Source organism: Trachypithecus francoisi, unplaced genomic scaffold (assembly GCF_009764315.1).
Source record: "Trachypithecus francoisi isolate TF-2019V2 unplaced genomic scaffold, Tfra_2.0 Lachesis_group0, whole genome shotgun sequence".
NCBI classification, from domain to species: domain Eukaryota; kingdom Metazoa; phylum Chordata; class Mammalia; order Primates; family Cercopithecidae; genus Trachypithecus; species Trachypithecus francoisi.
In genome coordinates this window covers 126,966,416-126,991,032 of record NW_022681453.1, presented here as the reverse complement: position 1 = coordinate 126,991,032, position 24,617 = coordinate 126,966,416, and the positions used below count along the sequence as shown (strand labels likewise).

General features: G+C 36.4%; 1 protein-coding gene and 1 long non-coding RNA gene across 2 annotated transcripts in view; one reads left to right on the top strand and one right to left on the bottom strand.

The window, feature by feature from the left end:
- Positions 1-24,617, top strand: part of PEX5L (peroxisomal biogenesis factor 5 like) — a 184,636-nt gene that overhangs the window by 50,378 nt on the left and 109,641 nt on the right. Inside the window, exon 3 of the mRNA XM_033211780.1 lies at positions 23,391-23,495. Coding sequence (XP_033067671.1) covers positions 23,391-23,495 — 105 coding nt within the window. The remainder of the gene's footprint in view (positions 1-23,390; positions 23,496-24,617) is intronic.
- LOC117083774 lies at positions 673-23,405 on the bottom strand. The gene is made up of 3 exons (XR_004437209.1): positions 23,285-23,405; positions 19,753-19,847; positions 673-1,031 (listed from the first exon to the last, which is right to left on the bottom strand). It is a non-coding gene; the product is annotated as an uncharacterized LOC117083774 (long non-coding RNA).

Here is a 24,617-nt window from a genome sequence, read left to right as displayed (position 1 = left end):
TGGGGAGGCTGAGGTGGGAGAATGGCTTGAACCCAGGAGGCAGAGGTTGCAGTGAGCGGAGACCGCGCCACTGCACTCCAGCCTGGGCAACAGAGCGAGACTCCTTCTAAAAAAAAAAAAAAAGAGGAAGCACTCAAATTCTAAAAGCAGCACTGGACAATCAGGAGAAAGCTATCTTCCTGGCACATTTAAATAAAGGAAGAGGTGTTTATCTTACATCCCGCTGTTGTCTCTTCCCATAGCATCTTGTACTTTCTCCTTAATGGCGTTTACCATCCTTGGAATTATTTGTGTAATATCTCTCATCTCTTCCAAATCCTAAACTCCACAAGGATTACATCTGTCTGTCTTGTTTGCCACATTCCCCCAGCCTGGGACAGTGCTTGGCAATATTTGTTGACTGGCTGATTTACTGCTCCGTGATCCATAATCTTACAAGCAACAAATCATAATCCCAGCAGTTACAAGTCCGTCTAGTGAGCTTCAGAGAGAACTTTTTACAGAATACATATTATGTGTTGGGGGTGTGGGGGGGGGGTGAGGAGAGGAGAGATAATTATGTGAATGCAATATGTTTTTGCGCCCCATTGCTAAACCTTTTCTCGAAGCACATCTCTGAGATGTCTTCTTCCTGTTAAATGATTTCTGGGCTGGAATATAAAGAAAACACACTTTGCTTGAGAGAAACTAGAGTTTAATGAGGCAAAAAATAAAAACATCTTATGAATCCAATCCAGCTGTGTGGATATTTCCTGCCAAAAGGTGTAGGAGTTGGAGTAGTAGGGGATGCACATGAATGCAAATGCAAATGAATGTCTAGAGGCCCAGATGGACTGCAGGCTATATCAGGACGATCCAGTGTCTGTGTTCTCATTGTCATGCTCCAGATGACACAGTAGCTGGTAGCTGTCCCCACCATTGTACACCAAGGGAGAGGATGCTGACTGAGTCATCTCTCTCAGATTCTTAGATAACATATGTCTCTCTTCACTTTCGTAGCTCTTGAATGACACTTGATAGGTTACAAAGTACTGGAAGAATAGTTGTAAAGATCAAGAAGTTAGACTTGAAAAACTTCAGATGAACTCTAAGCAAATAATTGAACAGAATACATTTGTAATTTAGTTCAAATGTGAGTTACCAACATCAGAAAGATAGGAACTATTTGCGCAGACTGATTCTTTAAGGAAAAGCCTTCATTCTGCGAGTTCCTTAAGCACCTGTTTGATTTACATGATGATGTTTGTTGTATTGTGCTCTAGTGTGATGTGCTATTGGCTAATGTGAAAAGAGATACTTTTGGCTGATGTGATGCTTTTGGCTTACTGTGTTTTTCCACATTACCCAATAGCATCACATTAGAGTCCTAAAAATTCCCATTTATTACCATACCTCCCTTAAAGATATTTTTAGGACTTCATTATGTTACCAAGTACCACCTTTTAGGGTACAGTTTCCTAGGGGATTTATTTCTGGAAGAGCTGTATGTGTCTTGAGCAATTGGTTTGCTTTCTATCTTAAGAAAACCAAAAACTTGTGTAATTGATTAGGGTTCAGTGTCCTTGGTTACTAGTAAGAGGCGTAGGAAAATGGGGTATCATTGTTTTCTCCTTTGTAAAAAAATTTTATACTGTGTAAAAAATACTGTGTATATATTATACTGTGTATACATTGTGTTTTCTGTTTCTATTTTATTAATTTTTAAAGTTAACTTATATTCGTTATGTAGCAAGGTACAAATAAATTCATTCAAAAATACTCTCTGAACATTTATTAAGTGCCAAGGACTCTTTTAGATGATGGGGATTCCATATTGAACAAAATTAATGTGGCTCCTGTACTTATGGAGCTTAAGTTTGTAAAGACATGAAAAGTTTATTAAGGCATGTCTTGAGAGTAGATATGTATTCTCCCAGTGATCTTGGGAATATAGTTTAACCTCTCTGAACAGATCTCCTTTTCTAAAATAGAACAGGATAATACCTTTATTTTGTAAGATCAAACACATAATGTACACCTGTTAACCTGTTATATGAAAGGTTATCTGTTAATGCCTATCCCTTTTCCCACTTAGAAACATAATATATTTTTTTTTCAAATGCGTCTGATTTAAACTCTGCATCACAAAAATGGATGTTTCAGATCCTCACTTAAAGCTGAGGGATGGATGCTTACACACAGATTTAATTTTATAAAAGGCCCAACCCAACTCAATCAAGAAGAGATTGAGAAGGGAGAGAAAGAAACTTGAGTAAATTTCCCTCTAAAAAGAACAGGATGAAGAAAGGAGAAACCACCTGGAGGGGAGCACACTGGTTCTGGTTGGGAAGAGAGATGACAGACAGACAAAACGGAGGTTCCACTCAGATCAGAACTGTGAGGCTCCCTCTTTCCACTCCATTCAGTTTTGCCTCCAGAGAATAAATGTGAGAGCAGGGAGCCTGAAGGAACACCTCCTTCTTGTTTTCCTAATGGACATTTTGCCAGGTGTCTCTCCACAGAGTTAAGAAAGGTAAGCACTTCTAACACTTAACTATCTTTAAAAAGTTGGCCAAGCACAGTGGCTCATGCCTGTAATCTCAACATTTTGGGAGTCTGAGGCAGGTGCATCACTTGAGGTCACTTGAGGTTCGAGACCAGCTTAGCCAACATGGTGAAATCCCGTCTCTACTAAAAATACAAAACTTAGCTAAGCATGGTGGCACACACCTATAATCCCATCTACTCGGGAGGCTGAGGCAGTAGAATTGCTTGAACCCGAGATGCAGAGGTTGCAGTGAGCTGAGATTGCGCCACTGCACTCCAGCCTAGGCAACAGCACGAGACTCCATCTCAAAAAAAAAAAAAAAAAAAAAAAAAACCAGCTATTTGTTTTTTATCTTCTTGCCTCAAAGATAGAGTTGAGTGTGGAAGTGCCTGCTTGTATGTCCAGATCATGACTGCCTACTCAAGGCACATCGACTGCTCACCCAATGGCAGCCTAACCTATTTGCAGACAAATTACTCAAGAGGAAAAAAAAACATTCTGCTAAAGTCTGACCCTGCATTCCTAAGCAGAATGGAGCCGGAGTTCCATCAAGTGTGACTCAGCGGTGCTTGTGAAAGAGCCCCTAATCATTTGCCAAAATGCAAGACCGAGCCCCTAACAACAAATAAGTCTGGGAAAGGTTTTCACAAGCCTAAAAATGATTTCTATTTAGCTCATACGTATTTATCAAGTACCTAGAGAGAGGCAGCTTGCTGTGGTAGTGGGAAGATCTCCAGCTTCAAAGTTAAGCAAACCCAGGTTCAAATCCCACCACTGCCACTTTAACTTAAGTATTATTAAAGGAAGTATTAGAACCTACTTTGCTGGAGTGTTTCAAGGATTCTGTTTGCTCTCCCACATAAAGAGTTTGGCAGTGTCTTGTTACTTCCCTGACCTTGCGTTTCCATTTTACTGGTTACTGGTGTACACACACACAAAAACAATCCAGCATGTACAGATGTGAAGCCACTAGAGCATAGAATGAGGCAGTACTTGACGAAGTCTTAGAATCTGTGGAATATTCTTCCAAATCCACAGCTGTCCTTAAGCTGGCCTGAGATATACAGTACATTGGAGAATTGAGTAGAACTTGAGGACTCTGAAAAACATCTCGTATGTTTTCATTCCGTAAGAACCCGTTTATTTTATTCTCTACTGTCTGTGGATGTGTCACAGGAGTGTCCACAAATACACATCAATTGTAGCATAGTGCTTATACCATTGAAAATTCGTGGTATTTGCTGTCTTGCCCAAGATAAAGGAGAGATGAGGGAGAAAGAAGAAAAAAAGAAAGAAGAAATTATTGATTCTCAAATGCCCACAATATTAACTTCCTGCACTGGGTTCTTTGGCTACAACACTGTGAAATGGGTATCATTATTCTCATTTTAACAGATGAGAACAGAGAAGCTCAGAAAGGCAACCTTGCCTCGCCCTTCTAAGTGGGAGTACTAGGACTGAAACTTAGGCTTTTTGCCTCCTTGGTCCAGAGAGAGGTAGAAAGGGAGTTTTACTAATGAGCCACTTCAGTGACACTTTAAAAAGCTACTGCACCACACTGTCTTCAAGAATTTTATTTTAACATAAAACTATCACAGTGCCTTCTAGAAGAAAGAACATAAATTTGAAGGTCAGACGTACCTATTCCCAAATCCTGGATTTTACCATACCCACCAAATGTGTGACCTGTATAAAAACATGAACATATCTAGATTTTGCTACTTGGAATCCGTATGCTTTTGCCCAAGAAAAAAATGGATGACAGTGGAAATTGTGAAGTACCTAGCGCTAGTAGAACCTAGCGCTAGTAGAGGATCATGGATGACAATATGGGCCTAAGTATACACAAACTTGGCTTGTAATCCAGCTCTAATGAGAGGCAATAAAACCTAATAGTTAAAAGCACAGACCCTGAGGCCAGACCCTGGGTTCTGTCCCACTCTGAGGCTTACTAGTTCTTCCCAGTTAACCTCTCTGTGTCTCAGTTTCTGCATCTTTAAAATGGTCATAAATGAAAGCATATACCTCAAAGAATTGTGATTTAGGTACAGTCATGCTCCACATAAAGACGTTTCAAGGAGGGGCACGGTGGCTCATGCCTTTAATCCCAGCATTTTGGGAGGCCAAGGCAGGTGGATCACCTGAGGTCAGGAGTTCAAGACCAGCCTGACCAACATGAAGAAACCCCATCTCTACTAAAAATACAAAATTAGCCTAGTGTGGTGGTGCATGCCTATAATCCTAGCTACTCAGGAGGCTGAGGCAGGAGAATCGCTTGAACCCAGGAGGCGGAGTTTGCGGTGAGTAGAGATCACGCCATTGCACTCCAGCCGGGGCAATAAGAGCGAAACTGCATCTCAAAAAAAAAAGATGTTTCAGTCAACAACAGACCACATATATGACAGTGGTCCCATGAGATTTTAATGGAACTGAAAAATTCCTATCACCAGTGACATCATAGCAGTGCTAACGTCATAGCTCAATGCATTACTCACTTGTCTGTGGTAATGCTAGTGAAGACAAACTACTGTGCTGCCAGCTGTACAAGCCTAGCATGTACAATTATACAGTATATAATACTTGATCATGACAATAAACAACTATGTTGCTGGTTTATACATTTACTTAACTATACATTTTATCATTATTTTAGAGTATACTCCTTCCGCTTATTAAAAAAAAAAAAAAAAGTTAGCTGTAAAACAGCCTCAGGCAGGTCTGCCAGGAAGGATTCCTGAAGAAGACATTTTTATCATAGAAGATGACAGATCCATGCATGTTATTGCCCCAGAAGACTTTCCAGTGGACAAGATGTGGAGGTGGAAGAGAGTGATACTGAAGATCCTGACCCTGTGTAGGCCTAGGCTAATGAGCGTGTTTGTGCCTTAGTTTTTAACAAGATTTTTTAAAAGAAAAAAAGAGAAAGAAATCTAAAAATAGAAAAAAAAAACTTATAGAATAAGGATACACAGAAATATATTTTTTTACAGTCGTACAATGTGTTTGTATTTTAAGCTAAGTGTTATTACAAAAGGATCACAAAAGATTTTTTAGGCCAGGTGTGGTGGTTCACTCCTGTAATCCCAGCACTTTGGGAGGCCGAGGTGGGTGGATCACCTGAGGTCAGAAGTTCGAGACCAGCCTGGCCAACATGGTGAAACCCCATCTCTACTAAAAATACAAAAATTCGCTGGGAGCGGTGGCGTGCACCTGTAATCCCAGCTACTCAGGAGGCTGAGGCAGGAGAATCACTTGAACTTAGGAGGCAGAGGTTGCAGTGAGCCAAGATCATGCTACTGCACTCCAGCCTCGGTGACAGAGTGAGACACTGTCTCAAAAAAAAAGGGGGGGCGTGTTAATTTAAAAACTTATAAAGTACAACAGTTACAGTAAGCTAAGCTTAATTTAGTTATTGAGGAAAGTAATTTAGTGTAGCCTAAGGATACAGTGTTTATAAAGTCTACAGTAGTATACAGTAATGTCTCAGGCCTTCAAACTCATTGGCTCACCCAGAGCAGTTTCCAGTCCTGCAAGTTTCATTCATGGTAAGTACCCGATATCGGTGTACCATTTTTTATTTTTATATTGTATTTTTACTGTACATTTTCTATGGTTAGATATGTTTGGATACACAAATGCTTACCATTGTGTTATAATTGCATACAGTATTCAGTACAGTAACATGCTATACAAGTTTGGAGTCTAAGAGCAATAGGTTATACATACAGCTTAGATGTATATGAGGCTATATCATGTGGGTTTTGGTAAGTACACTCTATAGTGTCCACACAACGATGAAATTGTTTAATAGTACTTTTCTCAAACTGTATCCCTGTCATAAAGCAATGCATGACTGTACTATCAAAATATACATGAAGCATATAGCACAACATCTGGTATATTTTAGATGCTTGATAAGTGATTATTACTACTACCATTACTACTAGTGCTGCTGTTACTAGGCTACTGGCTTTGATTTAAGTTATTCTCTCTGAGCTTCAAGTATCTCTTTTGTGAAATGAGGATATAATGGTATCCACTTCAAAGAGGTGTTTGTGAGATTCAACTGGAAACTTTATAACATGCTGAATACCATTTTGGTAGTTATTTTTATTAACTGGATGTTCTGATGCCCATCTCTTCTTTGGACCATCACACTCTTCAAATAAGTTTACAGTTCTGAGTAGTTTCTTTAGAAGCAGAAATTGTTATATTCACTGTCACACACCAAATAAAGAAGTGCTTTATTCCTGGAGGCTTCAAAGTAGAGAATGCATCTGATACACAGCCATCTTCTCCAGGGGTGACCTTTATAAACACCCTCCATGTGCCTCCTTTATTCTCAGATTGTTCAGGAAATTGTTTAATTCAGAAAGTCAAAAACTGCTCTCTACCTTCCTCCAGGCAGAACACATAAGCACTTTATTTTCACATAATCCATCACTACAATTTTCAACTTTTTCCAATAATCTTCAAAAATTGAGTGACTTTTCTGCACATCTCTCATCACTAAGATAATTTGTGTTGGTTTCAATACCACTGAACATGAATGTACTAGTTCTTCCTTAAGGCATCTTTGATTAAAGTTATAGTTTCTTCTCTTTTATTTTATTTAATCTCTATGCCAGCAAGGTCTTCCTAAATCTTCAGATCCAGAAAAGATTGAGCCAAGGCACTACTGCACTGTAAAATTCAAAACCTCCCATCCCAGCACTGCCTCACAAGATTTCTTTGGATTCTGGGGATGCTAACTTCTCTGACTATGAGTTCCTGCTTCTGCTATATCAAAGTTTTTTTGTGGATTTTTAAAAAATCATTCAACAAATATTTGAGTACCTACTCTGTGTCAGGTGGTTTTTTTGGCTTTACATGTATAACACTGAGCAAAGCATACAAAGAAATCACTTCCTTGTCTTCTTCCACACTTTGTCAATGTGAGTGCAAAACTTGGCTCCATTCTCAATCACAAGCAAAAAGGCTGCATCTTATAGAAGGTATTTACATTAAATTATTTTATTTAATTCAATAATGTAGAGGATTTTTTTTAGTCAATCTTCTGTCTTTCCTTTCTCCCTGTCCAAACTGCTACTATATTTTAATTTAAAGTAAATATGATTTTCAGTATCCCTACAAAGGCTTTGCAGAAAATTTAAAAATGTCCCATGGCTGAGCCATGAACTCTTTCTAACCTTTCTTTTGGCTACAGAGATCAAAAGTTTTGAAATTATCACTGAGGAGAACTCCATTAAATTCCTAAACAGGAGCCATCACCATCCCTAGTCTTTGCCTCGGATGTTAGTGGAGAGGTTTGGGAAGGAGATGGTTTTATCCTTCTGTAACCTGACTTTGGAAGAAACTTCAAAGAGTCTTAGGCAGATATATCACGTATCAGTCCATTCATGCCTTCATTCATCCATCCAGCAAGACTTCATTTAACACCTTTGTGCCCACATGACTTTGTGACAACACAAAATAGAATGAGAACCAATATCCAACTTTAAGAAAATCACAGTGTAGACTTCAATTAAAAAAAAAAAAGTGGTGATTGAGCTGAATCTGGAAGAATATGTGTAATTCACCAGGTAAAGATGACAAGAAGGGAATTCCAAGTGAAGGAAACAGCCTCTGCAGAGAGAGAACACAGTAACTTGGACCTCTACAGACTTAATGTGTAATGGTGAGTAGGGTAGTAGAGCTAGCTAGTGTAGTACTGTGGGGGAGGAAGTGATGGAAGAAGAGCTTGCACATCAAAGTAAAGAAAAGGGCTCCAAGAGTCCCTTTCTCAAGACCATTCCATGATGCCAAGCAACTCTTACAGTTTGGACTATCGTCTGTGGAACTTTGGCACCCTGTAATAAGAGTGACATTCTAACAGCCATGTTTGCACCTAAGGAGATGTCTGCTATCTAAAACACCAATCTCTGTTAATCAAAGAAAAGATCCAGTTGGTGTGTTTTATCAGTCCTTGCTCTTGCCTGTGCAGTCACAAATATCATATACAGAGAAATCATATTTATAAAAGATCCTAGAGTTCTAAAGTGTATAATTTCATTGCTCATTTTAGAAAAGGAGAAAGAGATAAAAATGTTAACTTGATGTGTTGTAACTTAAAAATAAAATCATCGACATTCACAGACTCTAAGCTGAAAAAAACAAATAAATAAAATTCTACAGTGCTAATTAAAAGAGACCTAGCTAGACAATGAATTCTGTAATATATGAATCCAAGTTAAGTTCTTGCAAAAACTGTCAGTCACTTTCTTTGCTTACTGTGACATAGTTTTTGTTTTATTCTTGTAGCAAAAAACACTATGATATTAAAATATCCAAATGCAAGAAATACATTTCTATTTCCAAGTAAATATTCTCTAAGAAAATAAGCAACTTTTAATGAGGAAAAATGCAAACATCTTTATTTTCACTTTTCAAAGAAAAGCTCAGACTCTAAGCCTACTGGGCAAATTGTTTTAAGTTCTTGAGAGAAAAAGAAAAAACATGTCTGCAATTTTTAAATCTTGATGAGTTAAATATAAAAAGTCCTACAACGGATTAGGTTAAGTTTTTACTGAAACTTAAAATCTCTTAAAATAATTTGCAATGAGATCTTTAAAGAAGTTTATTATAAATGGAAACAAAACCAAAAAATGAGTCTATATTTTTATACCATTGAATAAATTACTGGTAGACGTATAATTTAGAACTAAAGTAACTGTGATGGCCTCAGGAAAGGTAAGCCTTTGAAATAACTTCCTTCTGTGACCTTGGTGGCAACACTTTGAGAAAATCAGCCATTAAGTATAAGAAATTAAAAACAAGTCTCTGTGTTTTTAAGTCCAGCAGAAGAAATACCATACAATTTTGATTAATGAGAACACTCAAAGGCATTTGGCTATTCTAATTAGCTGAAACTTTTCATCACCTCAAGACTCACTAAAGGGAACAAAACACCTTTTCTTAGTAGCAAGTCTTTCTAACGTGTGAATACTTCATTCTACATTACTAAGTACAATATGCTAAACCTAATTTTTTCTTTGAAGGACGAGGATATTACAGGCCTGAGGGCTATTACCCACTCATCTTTCCTTAATGGATGGATGGTTCCTTAGATATAATTGTCAGAGTTGGGGCTGGATATATATTGACTGTGGACCATGACTTGGAATCTTTAGAATCCTTTAAACGAATTGGTTTGCTTGGCACTTTTTTCCTAAACATGACATTTTTTGGAAAAAATAATTGAGAATGCTGGTTAATCAGGTTTTTTGTCTTATTGTACTTCAACAGGTTATATGTGACTAAAAGGATATATTGTGATATTATTAATAGGGGAGTGGAGATTAGAGCAATTCTAAATTTTCAAACATAAATTCTAGTAGGCTTAAAAGATTCTGAGATTTCTTTAATTCAGTGTTTATAGGAATAGCTTCAGTGTAGGACTTAAAAACCTCTTCTACTTTCTGAGAACCTTTTAAAAGTTTAATTTAAATAAATAGCATAAGTTTATGTAGGAATAACTAGGATCTTAAAGGATTAATTTTTTGTATGTATAACATGTACCTAGAATTAGTATAAATTTCAACCTGCCTCATAAAATATCAGTATCATGTAGTTGCTTTTATCTTTGGACCTAAAAGGCCATAATTCATTATTTAGCAGATTGAACTGGGTTCAGGCCAAATCACTTTTAAAGGTTAATTTAGTCTCTTTTGATATATATCTGAGAGTTAGAAAGAAGAAAATGTAGGGGTTAGCAGGGAGTCCATTTGTAGCAGATTGAGAAAAACTTTATAAGCAACTTGAAACCAATATTATCAAATTACTCTTCTGTCTGTTAATAATGGCTTGAGACACAGAGTATGGGCGTATTTCCAGTATAGGAGATAGAAAGATACAGGCAATTATGTTTCATGCCTAATAAAGAGTAGAAACAATCCAATACCTTTATGAACTAAATGGTCCACCAAAATGTTCTAGCCTTTCCAAATTGGAAACAAGAAGGGTGATGCCTATTTATAATTCATCAGACAATTTATAATTCATCAGCTGGAAACAAATAGCTTCGTTGTGTACTAATTAGTGTACTAATTAGTAGAAATTTTGGAATTGCTTGAACTATTCCAGCAGTCTTAAAGTCTTCTATTTTGAATCCTTTCTTAGACTTTAAAAGTTGAAAGTTATCTTTTTTATTGTGATTATATAACTATGGTTGGATAGATTTCCTAACATGGTTCTATATTTGTCAATCCTAGAGCATATAAAACATTCTGTGAATTCATTAGCAATCTTACAGTACCTTGGTGTTTTGCAACTGCAACTATAATGGGCCAGATCCAGACTTGCTTTGGATTTCTATTGTTAGGAGAAGTCCATTAACTTTTTCATTACAGTGTAGCATTATCAAGTTACTATTTCAAATTACATAAATAGTCCTTTCAGATTCTATGCACTCCCAAATACGCATGGAAAATAATTTACTCAGCTAATAGGATTTTGCTGATTTATAACATTATTAGAGCATATTGAATTCTTATTTTTACATATATTACTTACTTTATCCTCACAAAAACTCTGCCATGTCAGTGAGGCAGTTATTTGTATCATTGGCACTCTCCAACTTAGAGAAGAAAAGATGTCTGCCCAAGATCACACAAGAAAGTATTATTGTTTCTGAGTCTCAAACTGTTTCCTCACACCATGTCCCATGTTCTATCAACAGAAACCCTGTCTAACCTCAGCAAACACATATATATAAAGCTATGTTGCCACATCCCACTGGGTTAGGGTATCCCTCAGCAGCTTGGAATTCATAAGCAAATAGAATAACACACGAGAAAAGGCCAGCACTTGACAACTATTTTCTTCCCCTTCTGTTTTGTCAGTTGAGGCAAACCTCTAAGAACAGAAATATGGAATATAGATTAGAACTTGAGTCTAAGCACAGCCCAGATACTGGCTTCAAAACCACTGGAATTCTTCTGTCTGGAGTGTACTACCTGGTTGTATTCACAGCCTAGCCCCGTAGCTTCATGAATGTCAATAAGTATGATGGGGAAGAGAATGTAGAGGGCTTTTTTCTTTTAATAAGTATTTAAATGGTAGCTCCAAGAGCAAATTTCATGTCTATTGACATTTTTAACAGGTGTTCTACAGTTGAAATGAATCAGTACTGTGATTATAACCAGAAAGTTTGATAGAAAAGTAAAATGAACTTGTACATCATCTGCATACCAACAGAAAGGTGAAGTATACATTTATGGTGATTAGAAAAAGGGAAACTGGCTTTATTAAAACATTCTGGCACTCCCAGGGTTCTAACTCATCTAAAGTCCCCAACAGATATCATCTAAGCTAATGTCTTCGTTTATAAGTTGAAACGGGTCAGGCTGTGTCTGACAGCAGAGACAAGGTATAAGCCCTGCCCCAAAATATGCTGCAGAGTTATTAGCAAGAGCTTTCTTCAAATAAAATTTAAAAACTATCAGTAGTACATGATTATTTTCCAAATGTTCTTTTTTAAATTTGTTCTCTGTTTACATACATATCAACTGTATATTTTGACTAATGTCTATATTAACTAATAGAAACATCTAAGTGTATATAATTTAATAAACTTCTAGCTGGAAACAAATAGCTTCGTTGGAGCATTCACATTTAGAAATCAAAATAAATTTGCTTTTTCACAAGAAAATTGTTTTCAAGCAGTTCAAAACTGTAATTTGAGGTCATGTGACTAAAACCTCCATTTAGTGAGAGAAAGCATAGCTCTGCTGGCACTGAATGACCACTCGAGGCACAATCTTCATTTAAATTTATTTTGGGCAACTCTCCCTGACAATTAGGTCGTGGCATGTTGTATGAGGCCAAGGCTTCCAAATTTCTGGTTTTCAATACCTATGAAGTCCTTTTGAACAGACTAGAAACCACAAAAGGAATTAGCTCAGAAGGTTTAAAGTAACATTGTTAGTGAATTCTTTTTGGATTTTTCTAAACAGAGATGTAAGAGTAAGACCACTTCGTAGTCATTCATGGGTGGCTGTTCTATTAACTGTTTAGTTTACTAGGGCTTCCATAACAAAGCACCACAGATTGGTGGCTTAAGCCATAGAAATTTATTTTATTTTCTCCCATTTCTGGAGGCTGGAGGCTTGAGATCAAGGTGTCGGCAGGGTTGGTTTCTTCAAAGGCCGCCCTCCTTGGCTGTCAGTGGATGTCTTCTCCCTGTGTCTTCACACGGTCTTCCCTCTGTGAATGTCTGTGCCTTAATTTCCTTTTCTTATGAGAATACCAGTCATATTGGATCAGGACCCACTCCAATGACTTCCTTTTAACTTAATTACCTCTTTAACAACCCTGTTTCCAAACACAGTCACAATCTTAAATACTGGGGCTTAGTATCTATGAGATAGGAAAACCTATGATTTTGGGAGTACACAACTCAGCTCCTAACAGTTATTAATCCCAAATCATTAGAAACTGGTTTGTTATTGTCTGCTGGTGGCTAGATTCAGCATCCTGGTCTTGCTTCTGATCCTTGATCTCTGTACCCTATTAGTCTCTTTTAATTCAAGTCATGTCAACACTTGTCTTTGCTTATTGGCTACAGAGACTCAGACTTCCTCTTAACTTGCTCATGGATAAGACATTTTCTCCATACATTCATTATTTGCTGCTTCTATTGCTGATATTTAAGTCTCTCTGCTCTTTTCACATCTATTTTTCAGTTTCTTTTATTTGGTCTTCTTATGTCCCCTGTGGCTTCTAAATTCAAGTTCATTACAGTGTTCTCTATAATTGCCCTAAACTGGAAGAATCCAAATATCCATCAACAGTTAAATGGGTAAATTGTGGTACATTCAGATGATAGAATACTCTGCAACAGTAAGAATAGGAGAACCAATGCCACTTATTCCATGGATGAATACAAGCAAAAGATTGCATACTTTGTCACCTATCTCATAGAGACAATTAAGCCAATGGAGCCCATGAGCTTAGCAGTCATAGTTCATAGTCAATTCATATTTCAGTACCTACTACGTGCCAGGCATTGTGGAAGGTCCTTTCATGTGTACTATTTCATGTAATTCTCAAAAATCTATGTAGACAGTAATGCCATCCTATTTTCAAAAGGTAAAATAGAAGTTTAGAGAGAAGAGTTTATAAAAGGCAGAGCTGGGATTGAAACTCCTCTCTTCTGACTCCAGTTTGGGTGTTGGTGCCAAAATGCCACATGGCCTTCCTACTTTCTTCTCCACTGACCACTTAGGCTCCACTGGCTCCGTTAGCTGGTAATCACCTTGACCACCCCCAGCTACATGCTGTCTGTGGCTTGCAGCTTTAAGGTCTTTCTATACTTTTCCTAACTCTTCTCCACAAAGTGAGAGATTATTATTCATCTGCTTTTAAGGAACCCAACAGCATTATGAGGAGCCAACCCACACGTTGCCAATGACCTCCAGAGAAATGTGGATAAGCAGAGGTGCCAGAGTCAGTTGCACAATTTTAGAATAGGAATTCCCAAAGTCTCAGCTTCTCTCTTGGAGCTGTTTCAGGGAAGTCAGGCAGATGGAGTACCTTAGCTGCAGACCTTCTTGGCTAGTAGCTTGTAAACCTGGCCTAGTTTCTGTAGTTTACTTTTCTTAAGTTGTATCAACAAAACTGGGACATTTGGTGACTGGGGAACGAGCTGATAAAAACACTTGCACCTGCCAGAAAATGAGGAAAGCCACAGAGAAGGCTACTGAATAGTCAGGCTTATTCATAAAGGGGGTGAATTCCAATTCATTAGTTAATTGCCTTCCTCTGGAATAAAAATGATATAATTCTACCTTATGACATCTGGATAAGTTTGCTCTTACATTCAATAATTTAGTAATGGTATATTTAACATACAGTTTTTTTTCTCATCTTTAAAAAAAGGAGGGAAGACGAGACATGGTGGCTCATGCCTATAATCTCAGCACAATGAGAGGCCAAGACAGGAGGATCACTTGAGGCCAGGAGTTTGAGACCAGCCTGGGCAACATAGCAAGACTCCACCTCTACCAAAAAAATTAAAAATTAGACACACACCATGGTGCACACCTATAGTCATAGCTACTCAGGAGGCTGAGGCAGGAGGATCACTTGAGTCCAAGAGCTCAAGTTTACAGTGAGCTATGATTGTGCCACTGAACTTCAGCCTGGGCAACAGAGTGAGACCCCATCTCAAAAATAAAGAAAAAAAAGGAGAATTTAATCTTCTTGCTCCAAGATAATGATCTTCAACATTTAATGGCCTCCAGTTTGGTAGGAGGATGAAATTCTTCCTTGTGACTTGTTTTTTTATTTTATTTTTTTAAATTTGGTATATGTATTTTATTTACTAGAGGCAAGAAATTGGGGAAATACATCTAATCCCTGATAAGTAAAAGAATTCCAGAGATCATATGAATCCGAGGGAACATTTTCATTGTCTTGAACTTGTATTTACCTGCAGGGAATCTTATTTATTATATTTACTTTGGAATACTTTCCAGTCATAAAATGCACTGAGAAACCAGGCCTCAAAACCTCTTTCACTACTTCCTTTCCAAAAGAGGCTATGTCTCACCTCCCCCTGTGCCCAAAACACCGTTGCTTCAGCATAGTCTATGCAACTACCTGTGTTGATGATTAATGATTCTCATGCTTTACTTTCTCTTGAATGTTAAGATGTCCATCCATTTGTGCAAGTAAGGTACAAACAGTCTAGAGTTATTCCCTTTGGGGAGGCAGGGCAGAATTTCTAGAAAAAGTAATTTTTATATCTTTGTATTTTAGTCATTTTCCTTTACTTAAAAATAACACCAAAAAGTGCCTGTTTGCAAATGATCTGAGATATTTGACAAAGAATTGAAAAATTATGCCAATAACGTTTAATTGGGATTACATTTTTTGTTACATATTTCACACAATCTTCAAAGGCCTCTCAAAATATAACAAATTTGGGATTTATCATACAAAAAAATAAAACAACATACCTTTCTAAATTTACTTATTAATTATGAAATATGTATTATTTATGCCAGCCTCATTGTAAGGCCAAAGGCAAAACAAAAAAATAGTTTTAAGACAGATCACCCTAGATAGGAAAAGTTGCTTGCAGGTGTATAATAGAGAGGCTCATCCTTAGGATAAAATAATCTCTAGTAACTTAGAGCCACACTCATCAGAGAAACCTGAGAGTAAAACTTTACTGATTCAAAGCCAGCCATACGTGAATGAAGATCAAGTATTATTACCTTGACCATTGTTGTAAGATTGCTTGCAAAACAAAGAGGGTAAATAAGCCCTGGGACATGGTAAGAGTGAGATGGGGGAATGTGTAATCCTCTCAAAAGAACAAACAAATGGTAATTGTTTGTGGACAAAGGGATCTTACTAATTAAAAATAAAGCCTTATCTGTCCCTCAGAGCAGGTTTTCAGCATCTTTACCTGGCAACATCTTATTAATTTTAAGGCATTTTTATTTGGCTGCTTGAAACTATTTTATTTCCTTGAGTCTAATTAAGACTTTTCATCTAATTCAAAATCACCTTCTGTCAAAGTTGGCCATATAATGTGATTTCAGTATGAAATAATTTGAAAAATATATCCAGTACATGTATTTATTGAGTGCACCTGAGCGTTTATGTGCACACAGAGAACTATACCAAACAATGCAGAAATGGTTCAAATTATATTAACACAATCTTTGCTCTCACAAGGCAGTTTCATTAGTGAGACACAGCCAAGGAATAGTTTACAAAATAAAAGACAATAGCAAGGTCCCAAGGAGGAGCTTAGTCTGAAGGCACAACTCAGAAATTTGGGGTATTGGACAGTTCTGTTCCTCAGGTGACCAACAGCATAGTCAGGAAAAAAAAAAATGGCAAGAAGTACTTTGGAGCCAATCAGTGACTCTGGTTATAAAAGACTAATCGACTAAATTTTTTAACCAAAAAATAAAAATAAAAGAGCACAAATTGACTCAACTTGATCAGAAGTGCCCCTGGATGGTCAGGAGTCCACCCTGAGGCAGGCTGAGGCCTGTTGTCTGGTGGAGAGGTTACATTTTAAGAGTAACCATGGATATTACTTGCCAATGCTTTCTGCCTCAGGTCTAAAAGGCTCCAGGCCTTTAGAGAGTATGTTTTAAGAACTACAAGATGAAAGCTGCTGTGTGAGCACATGCAATTATTATTTGTCAATTTAAAAAAATTTTTTCAAAGGCTTGTGAGTACTGTCAGGAAAGATTTCCTTAACAAAAACAGTGAGGCCAGCAGCAGTAGCCAAGGGGGCTGTTAGGGCAGGAACAGCCATGATGAGCATGCAGGACGTGGAAGCAGCATAGATCACCCAGAGATGACCAGGACAACCATTCCAGGGACAGCACAGCAGCAGTAGGGACAGCACACTGACTGTTGAGGAGACGACCCCAACTCAGAAGGAGAAGGGCCAATTTATCCACCTAGCATAGTGGACACAGTGCACAGGGCTCACAATACTTCTAAGCACCCATGGAAATGATTTAACTTCACTCTCTCTTAAAATCAGAACCCCCACAATGGACTATTTTGTAACAATTAATATACAATAATAAGTACAGTCTGGATTATTTTTGTCTTTATACCAATGTAGTAATAGAATATGATTTTTTTTAAGGCAGTAGCTCATGAAGCCAAAAGTGCCTAGGGCCCATGAAAGTCATAATCTCACCCTGCTCCAATCATTCAGACCAAGGAAAGTGAGTATACATATGGTGGCCATGGAATTCCAGTAATGTTCATAAGTGGAGGCTTAGAATCAAAGACTGTAGAGATTGGTATCCGTGACTTTCTCCCACCTGCTTCCTTCCCCCATTCGATCACTTTCCCAGTCTAGGTAAAACAAATACCTGCAATTAACACATAACACAAAGGGAAGGTCCAGGAGTTATATAATAGAATGTGATTAGTGTAACTCCTAATTAATTAATCCCAAAAGACTTCCTAGAAAAGATGATGGCTGAAGAAATGTGCACCTGTTGCATGGAGAAAACAATGCTGGAGGGGAAAAAGAGACAGTAAGGGAGAAATACATCGAGGGTCAATTGGAAATCTTTCTTTTCAATAACCTGTGTCATTATTTTAAATAGATAGGCACCAATTTCTTTGCTGCAACTTGACTACGCTTATTAAGAAATTGTAAATCACATTTTCCAGCTGCAAACAGATCACTGAACCAATGGTGAATTCATCATAGATTGTAAATTCCACATATGAATCTCTATTTAAGGAAAGCAAATTCTGTCCATGCTTCCCAATTATTTACACCTAGATCTGTGCTTCTTTCAGAATGTTTAGAAACAAGGATTGACGAGTATGTCAAGATTTAGCTATTCGTACTACTTTTAAAACTTACAAAACATACTGTTGGGAAGGAAATAAGATAGAACCAACATGGCCTGAACCCTAATCTATGTTGGGAGAAATCTACAGGGACACACTTTACTGGGAAAGGACACAGCAAAATATTGCCCTGACCTTTTCCTGTGTTAGGAGTTTGAAGAGAGTATGACACTTATGACACTAACTTTGACATTTAGCTCACCAAGTAAAAGAAGGTTATCCTGCTTCTGTGCATGAGAAACAAGAACCGCCATCAAAAATTAGCCTTTTGGTGGCTAGTTTTTTGCAGGTCCTTAATCCAGGGCCCAGAATTTTTTAGCATATGCAAAACTAAAGATGGTGCCAGGTGTGGTGACTCACACCTGTAATCCCAGAACCCTGGAAGGCTAAGCCTTGAGCCCAGGAGTTTGAGACCAGCGTGGGCAACATAGTAAGACTCCATCTCTAAAAAAAAATTTTTTTAAAAATAAATTAGCAGAGTGTGGTGGCACACACTTGTAGTCTCAGCTACTTAGGAAGCTGAGGTGGGAGGATCCACTTGAGCCCAGGAGGTTAAAGCTGCAGTGAACCGAGATCACACCACTGCACTCCAGCCTGGGTGACAGAGCGAGACTCCGTCTCAAAAACAACAACAACAACAACAACAAAAATATATAGATGTCAGGAGTTTGTTTACATGTATGTATACATAAAGAAATATATTCAATATATTCATCCTTGTAGGCTTCATGGTAGCAGGTCTATCCTTTAAATATTCAGCCTAAAAAAATTGCTTAATTGCTGGTATTATAAAACAAAATAACTTTTTAATTCATGAAAATATTAGGGTTGTTAATTTTATTTTCTTAGTTCTGTTTTTTATCAATTTTTGGCAAGAAGTATATTAATTTTTACAATCAGAACAAAAGGAAGACTATTTTGAAAATTCATACATTAGATAATTTTGGATGGGCAGAGATGTCTAGTATTGTAATCTTTTTTACTTTTCCCCTAATCTAACCTATCTCAATTTCTTCTGTTTAATATCTCTGATAAAGAAACTCTGGATAATTGTTGAGAGTTTAAAAATAATGAAAGTAAGTTTTAAATTACAAATTCCTTGGTAGAAGTAATAGAACCTGCAACTAAACCAGTGGCCTGTGTAACTGTGGAATTGCATACTTTAAGTATTTTATGCACCAAAACGGACCTCAAGAAAGTCTTAGTAAAAGTGACATTTAATGGCATTTAGCTAGTATTTAATAAGAATTAGAGAGATGCTAAAGCTTATAAACCTACTAAGATCTACAGAATAAAAAAGAAGTTTGTATATATGTGAAATACTTAGGTTACTTTTCTGTGAAGATAAAAGCAGCAAAAGCATTTTGTTAGAAACGTGCTTGTGAGTGAAGTTATTGACCATTCCAGACTAGAGAAAGAAACTATTTCTCAGAAAATGTTTGCTTATGTGATTATAGTGAGAAGTGGCTGCTGCCCCAAATCTGAGCGAGATCATGAACAATGGACACTTATGGCAGTCAGTGAGGGCAACAGGGAGAGCCCTCCAGCCTCACTAAGCCACCTGAACAGACACTGGGATGGTAGAGACAAAGCAGGAAAGCCTGGAAAACAGGTCTGGGTTCCTGTCCTGGCTCAGCCACAGAATGGCTTTGAAGCCTTGGCCACATCACACTGTCTCTGGGCTTCAGTGTCCTCAACTATCTATGGAAGATAATATCTACCCCACAGAGTTACCACGAGATCAAATAAATGAAATTATATCAAACATTTAGCAGCATGCCCAGCACGTGGTAGCTTCTTGTAATAGTTTAACCCCTTCCCTGTGAAACAGGTCCAACCTTTCTCATCTGAAGCATCTGGTGGTTCCACAGTCTGGTATCCAGCCGGAGAGGGTCCTGTGATGTCCAGTATTGTGTGTGCTGTTTCTTATGTTCTGTATTTTAAAAAAGTAAATAAGTGGACCGTGACTGGGTTTTCTTAATAAATGTTAATGGCACTGCTCTACTCTCTGTATTTCATTCATTTGTGCCTGCTCTTATAATAGAATTTAATAAAAAGATTATTCTCTAGAATTACTATTTGTTAGGAAAGCTGTCATTCTGTATATTTCCTAAGTGAAGAAACAAATGATGGAAGAAATAAAAATATCAAAGAATTTTCCACAGGAAAGCATCGAGAAAAATAAGTTTCCCCTTAATGCTGATATTGTTTTTCCAGTCAACATTATTTCAAGAAATTAAACCAGGAAGTGGGAAAAAGTGATTTTGAAATATTACTTGAAAATAAATAGGCTGAAATTATTGCTGGAGGATACCACAATATGATAATCAACTTCTAAAATGTCACTATTCTTTTCCATCGTTGCTGAGTGGCATAGAAGCATATAGACAATGTTATCTAAAGTTTATAAACTGCTTATATGCTTGAATATATATTCAGTGTATATTTTATTGTTGCTCTCTTCATGTTGTCTCACATAATAGATGAAAACAGACCCTTTGGTGTGGTTATATTTTGAAAATTGAGTTTGAAGTCTGAACAATTACATATATATCTTACAATGTTTTAAGCTACTGCCTTCAAAAAAGAAAGAAACCTGCACAGTTATATTGTCATCAGCCCTGCAGAGCTGCTGATAAAGCAAATTTGTAAAGTCTCATGAATTGCCAAGCCAATTATCAGTCAGGTTCTGATTTCTGGAAGCATCATCCCATGAGATAAATAGACAAGTCAGAAATAACACAGCTTGATTTTAAGATAACAGGTGGAGGAGGCAATTTGATTTAGGGAAAATCTTGCATTGATACATGAGTGTATTCGCTTGATTTGGCAGTGGTTTTAGACACTGTATCTGGTACCATGGAGATGTCATTGTGGCAGACCTTCTCATTCTGTCTTCAGACTGTACCACACTTGTAAAACAGTGACGCTCATGGGGGATTATCTCAAAAGCCAAAAGGCTGTGAAGAAAAAAGTTGCTAGCAGTCTCTAACATGGGTGTGTCATGACTCTTTTCAGGTAGTAGGTGTAACCTTGAAGAAAAAGTGGCACTGTCTTCAAAAAAGTGACCTGACCCTGGCTTTGGTGGGTTTTTTCTGCAAGAAATAAAAAGCACCGCATGTATTTATCGTACATCCTTTCTAGCTGACCACTGCTTTGTTCTAGAGTTCAGCATGAAAGGACTAATTTTTGTTTTTGTTTTTGTTTTTGTTTTAGTGAAATGGCATGTCCCTTGCTAATTCTAGCTATTATAGTTGCACATGTAAAGAAATATCTCTATGTAGTTTATGGATTGGTAGCATTTCAAATAAATAATGTACCAAAAAATTGACCTGAAATTTTTTGAGATGCTTATCAATTGACATTTTTTCTTAGCCCAAGAAAAGAATCTGAATTATTTTCTTAAATTAAATTATACCTTGTAACATTAGATTTATTATTTTAAATATAATAGCAATTAAAATATAAGCATGCCACTTTGTTTATTGCTATATTATTAGAACTTACTGAAGCATGGAAAGAATTCTTCACAAATGACTTTGCTCTTTTGAAAAACGTAAGCTGCAAAAATATTTGTTATAAACCATATTTAGTCTGTAAATGAGTGTAGCTTTTAAAGATGTACTAAGCTTATAGTGTGTAATGTTTCATCCAAATAATTTTTATATTTTGCTAAAATGTTAAACAAGTTAATAGTGCCATAATAAATCTTTTCCCAGAATTCAGAATTGTTTGCATCTCCATTTTAGGAAGTTCACACTGCTTCATTAAAGAAGAAACCTGGAAGCGTTATGCACCTCAGTTTGTTACGCAATGAATCAAGTTATCATTTATTCTTCCGGAAGTCAGTTATTCTATGAATTGTGGCCATATAAACTTTTCAAAACACATACATATATGAAAATTACTACTGATGTGTTTGCTGAATAAAATCTCTAGTATTTGATATTCCATCTTGGAAATAACACATTATAATTCAATAATGCTAGTTATAAAGTCAAAACAAAACAAAGAAACAAACTTTCAGCATTGTAAACAGATACACACATTTAAAAATCTGTTAACTATACAAAAAATTTTTCTTTGTTCTCATAAAGAAAAGCCGCCTCTGGCTACATTTTAGAAAGTCAGTGCCTGAGAAAATGGACAATGTTTTGATCCCTAGAGTAAACCTACCTTCTAAATACTTAAAGCCCTTTGAAAGCACAAGATAATGATGCAATTGTATCCTTTTTGTTGCATGGAAACAATCAAGCTCTCTTAAGTTCTGAGTTAATATCAACCCTGGCTCTTAATTCCCTTTTCCAACATTAGACCTCCCATATGTCGGTTTTCGTTTCTTTGCCTGTGATAGGTCTGTCTGCTACATTTGTATTTTAAGTAGATTTACAACACAAATATTCATATGTGTTCTTAGTATAAAATTATTTTCTTCAGGGAGGCTCTACCCAGAGACCTGAGAAAATTGAAGCTTTTGTTTTTAAAGTATTTAAGGATTATTTAATTTTTACATAGTATGAAATTTTTCTCATTGGGTTGGAAAGGTAATATTTTGGGGGATTTTTCCCATTATACCATATCTAGTCTCAAAAAATGTAATAATCTGGTAAACTCAAATAACAGAAAGCCACCATATCCCTTTACAGTTTATAATTCTACTTCTTTGAGACAAATAACATAGGGATATGTATGTGTTTGTGTACACATTATCTATATATATACACATATACATATGTATCTATAGACATATAGAGAGACATAGATTAGTGCTTCAATATTAATTATCCTTTACTGACATCTGTATTTATGGGGTTCTTTAGTTAAAAGACATTTCTAAAACTCTATTAAAATTATTTGGTCTGAAAAACATTGAAAGTTGCAGAATTTTTTTTCATCAAGTTTATAACATCACCACAGAACAGGCTGGGTGAATTCCTGTTATGTCAAGCCACTGAAGGATTTTTAGCTATTTTGCAACATTTTTACTCTTTTTATCCCAATCCACCCAAGAATGGCAAAGACTCCAGAGATCACCCAGCAAAAGCCCTCTGTGGGAGTTGGATCCTGCTTCTAATCTCTGTCCCAAATTCCTGTCATTCAAAATATTTAGGAATTATGTAGTAATAATGTATAAATGAACATAACAGGCAACCCATAGTGTTTTTAAATTGATATTACAAAAAAAATTCCTGTCATGTTAATTTCCTTAAAACATATTATACATATAAAATACTATGTTAAAATTAAATGTAATATGTCAGCTGTAAAGGGGAAAAAGTAGCTAACTAAAAGTTCACAAATTATCTTTTTTCAGATTTTGTGTGTTTTCTCCTCAGCCAAAAGCCTCAAGATTCACTTGCAGCAGCCTACCTCTTCATTTATGTTGGATTGCTCTTTAAACATTAGAATATCTTGTAATAAATAATAAGTTAAAGATCTCTCCTGATACAAGTCATTGTTGATTTCACTGTTATAGGGAAAAGGCTCTAGGGCGGCAGATAAGGCTGTTGCCATGGTGATGAAGGAGATACCGAGGGAGGAGTCTGCTGAAGAAAAGCCCCTCCTTACTATGACATCACAGGTGGGCAGACCCATAGGGTTTCTGTAGGAAGCTGACATATGTTAATATATCAGACATTGTGATTCTTAACTAGAAAAAAAGCTTTAACTCTTGAACCAATTTTTTTAAAGACAGTTTCAATGAAACAATTATATAAATATAGATGAAAACCAAAATTGCTAAAAAAAAGAAAAAAATCACCATCTAGTTATTTATTTGTGAATATTAATCTCATTACTCAACTTTAGTTAAGACAAAAGAGAAAGAAAATATATGTGCAAGTAAAACATGTTGCTTCTTTATAAAGGAGTCTTGTTAACAACTTTGGGAAAGAAATAACAATGAAGCTAACAGTACATTTGAACAAAAAGAAAATCAAATTCCTGTGAATAAATACAAGTTATATTGTATACATATGTCAGTTTACCAGTAGAATATCTAAATTTTCTTAAATGTTAAATATATATATATGTTGTGACTATGCATACTACATATATGTCTATACATATTTATGTGGATAACTAATTTACAGGAATGAGCCAGAAGTCCCTGAGTCCCCATGCAGAAAATGGCATTTGTGACCCCTCTCATACTTAGTGACCTTGAGAACAAAAATGTCATGTCTATTATAAGCACATGAGAGCCATTTTCAGCATTTATTATAACAAGTATAGAAAAAAGTCTGCATTTGTATGCAAAGAATGTGGAGACTGTGAATCCTATATGTCCTCGGGGACTTTTGAAACACCCTGTAAAATCTACATAAATATGTATAATGTACTCATCACCACTCTGTGGAACTACCAGTTTTAAAATCGCAAATGAAAAATATTTTTACTTGCATTTATCTTATAATTTAGATTAGATTATTTTAAACATTTCATTTTTTCCATTCATTTCCGATTATATGATTCAGTTCCGATTATATAGAACATGTCTAGAATTCGAAAAGTGTCCATTTACAGTCCTCATGAAAGGCATTTATATCAAAAGCTAAATTATGGCAACTTATTTTTAGAATATCAGCAGATCTCATCCCCAGCTGCTGCCAACATGTGTGGTTTTATTTTATTCTAAATACTATGTTGTAAGTTATAAAAATTATAACATATAACATCAAAATTAAATAATTTTTAAAGCTAT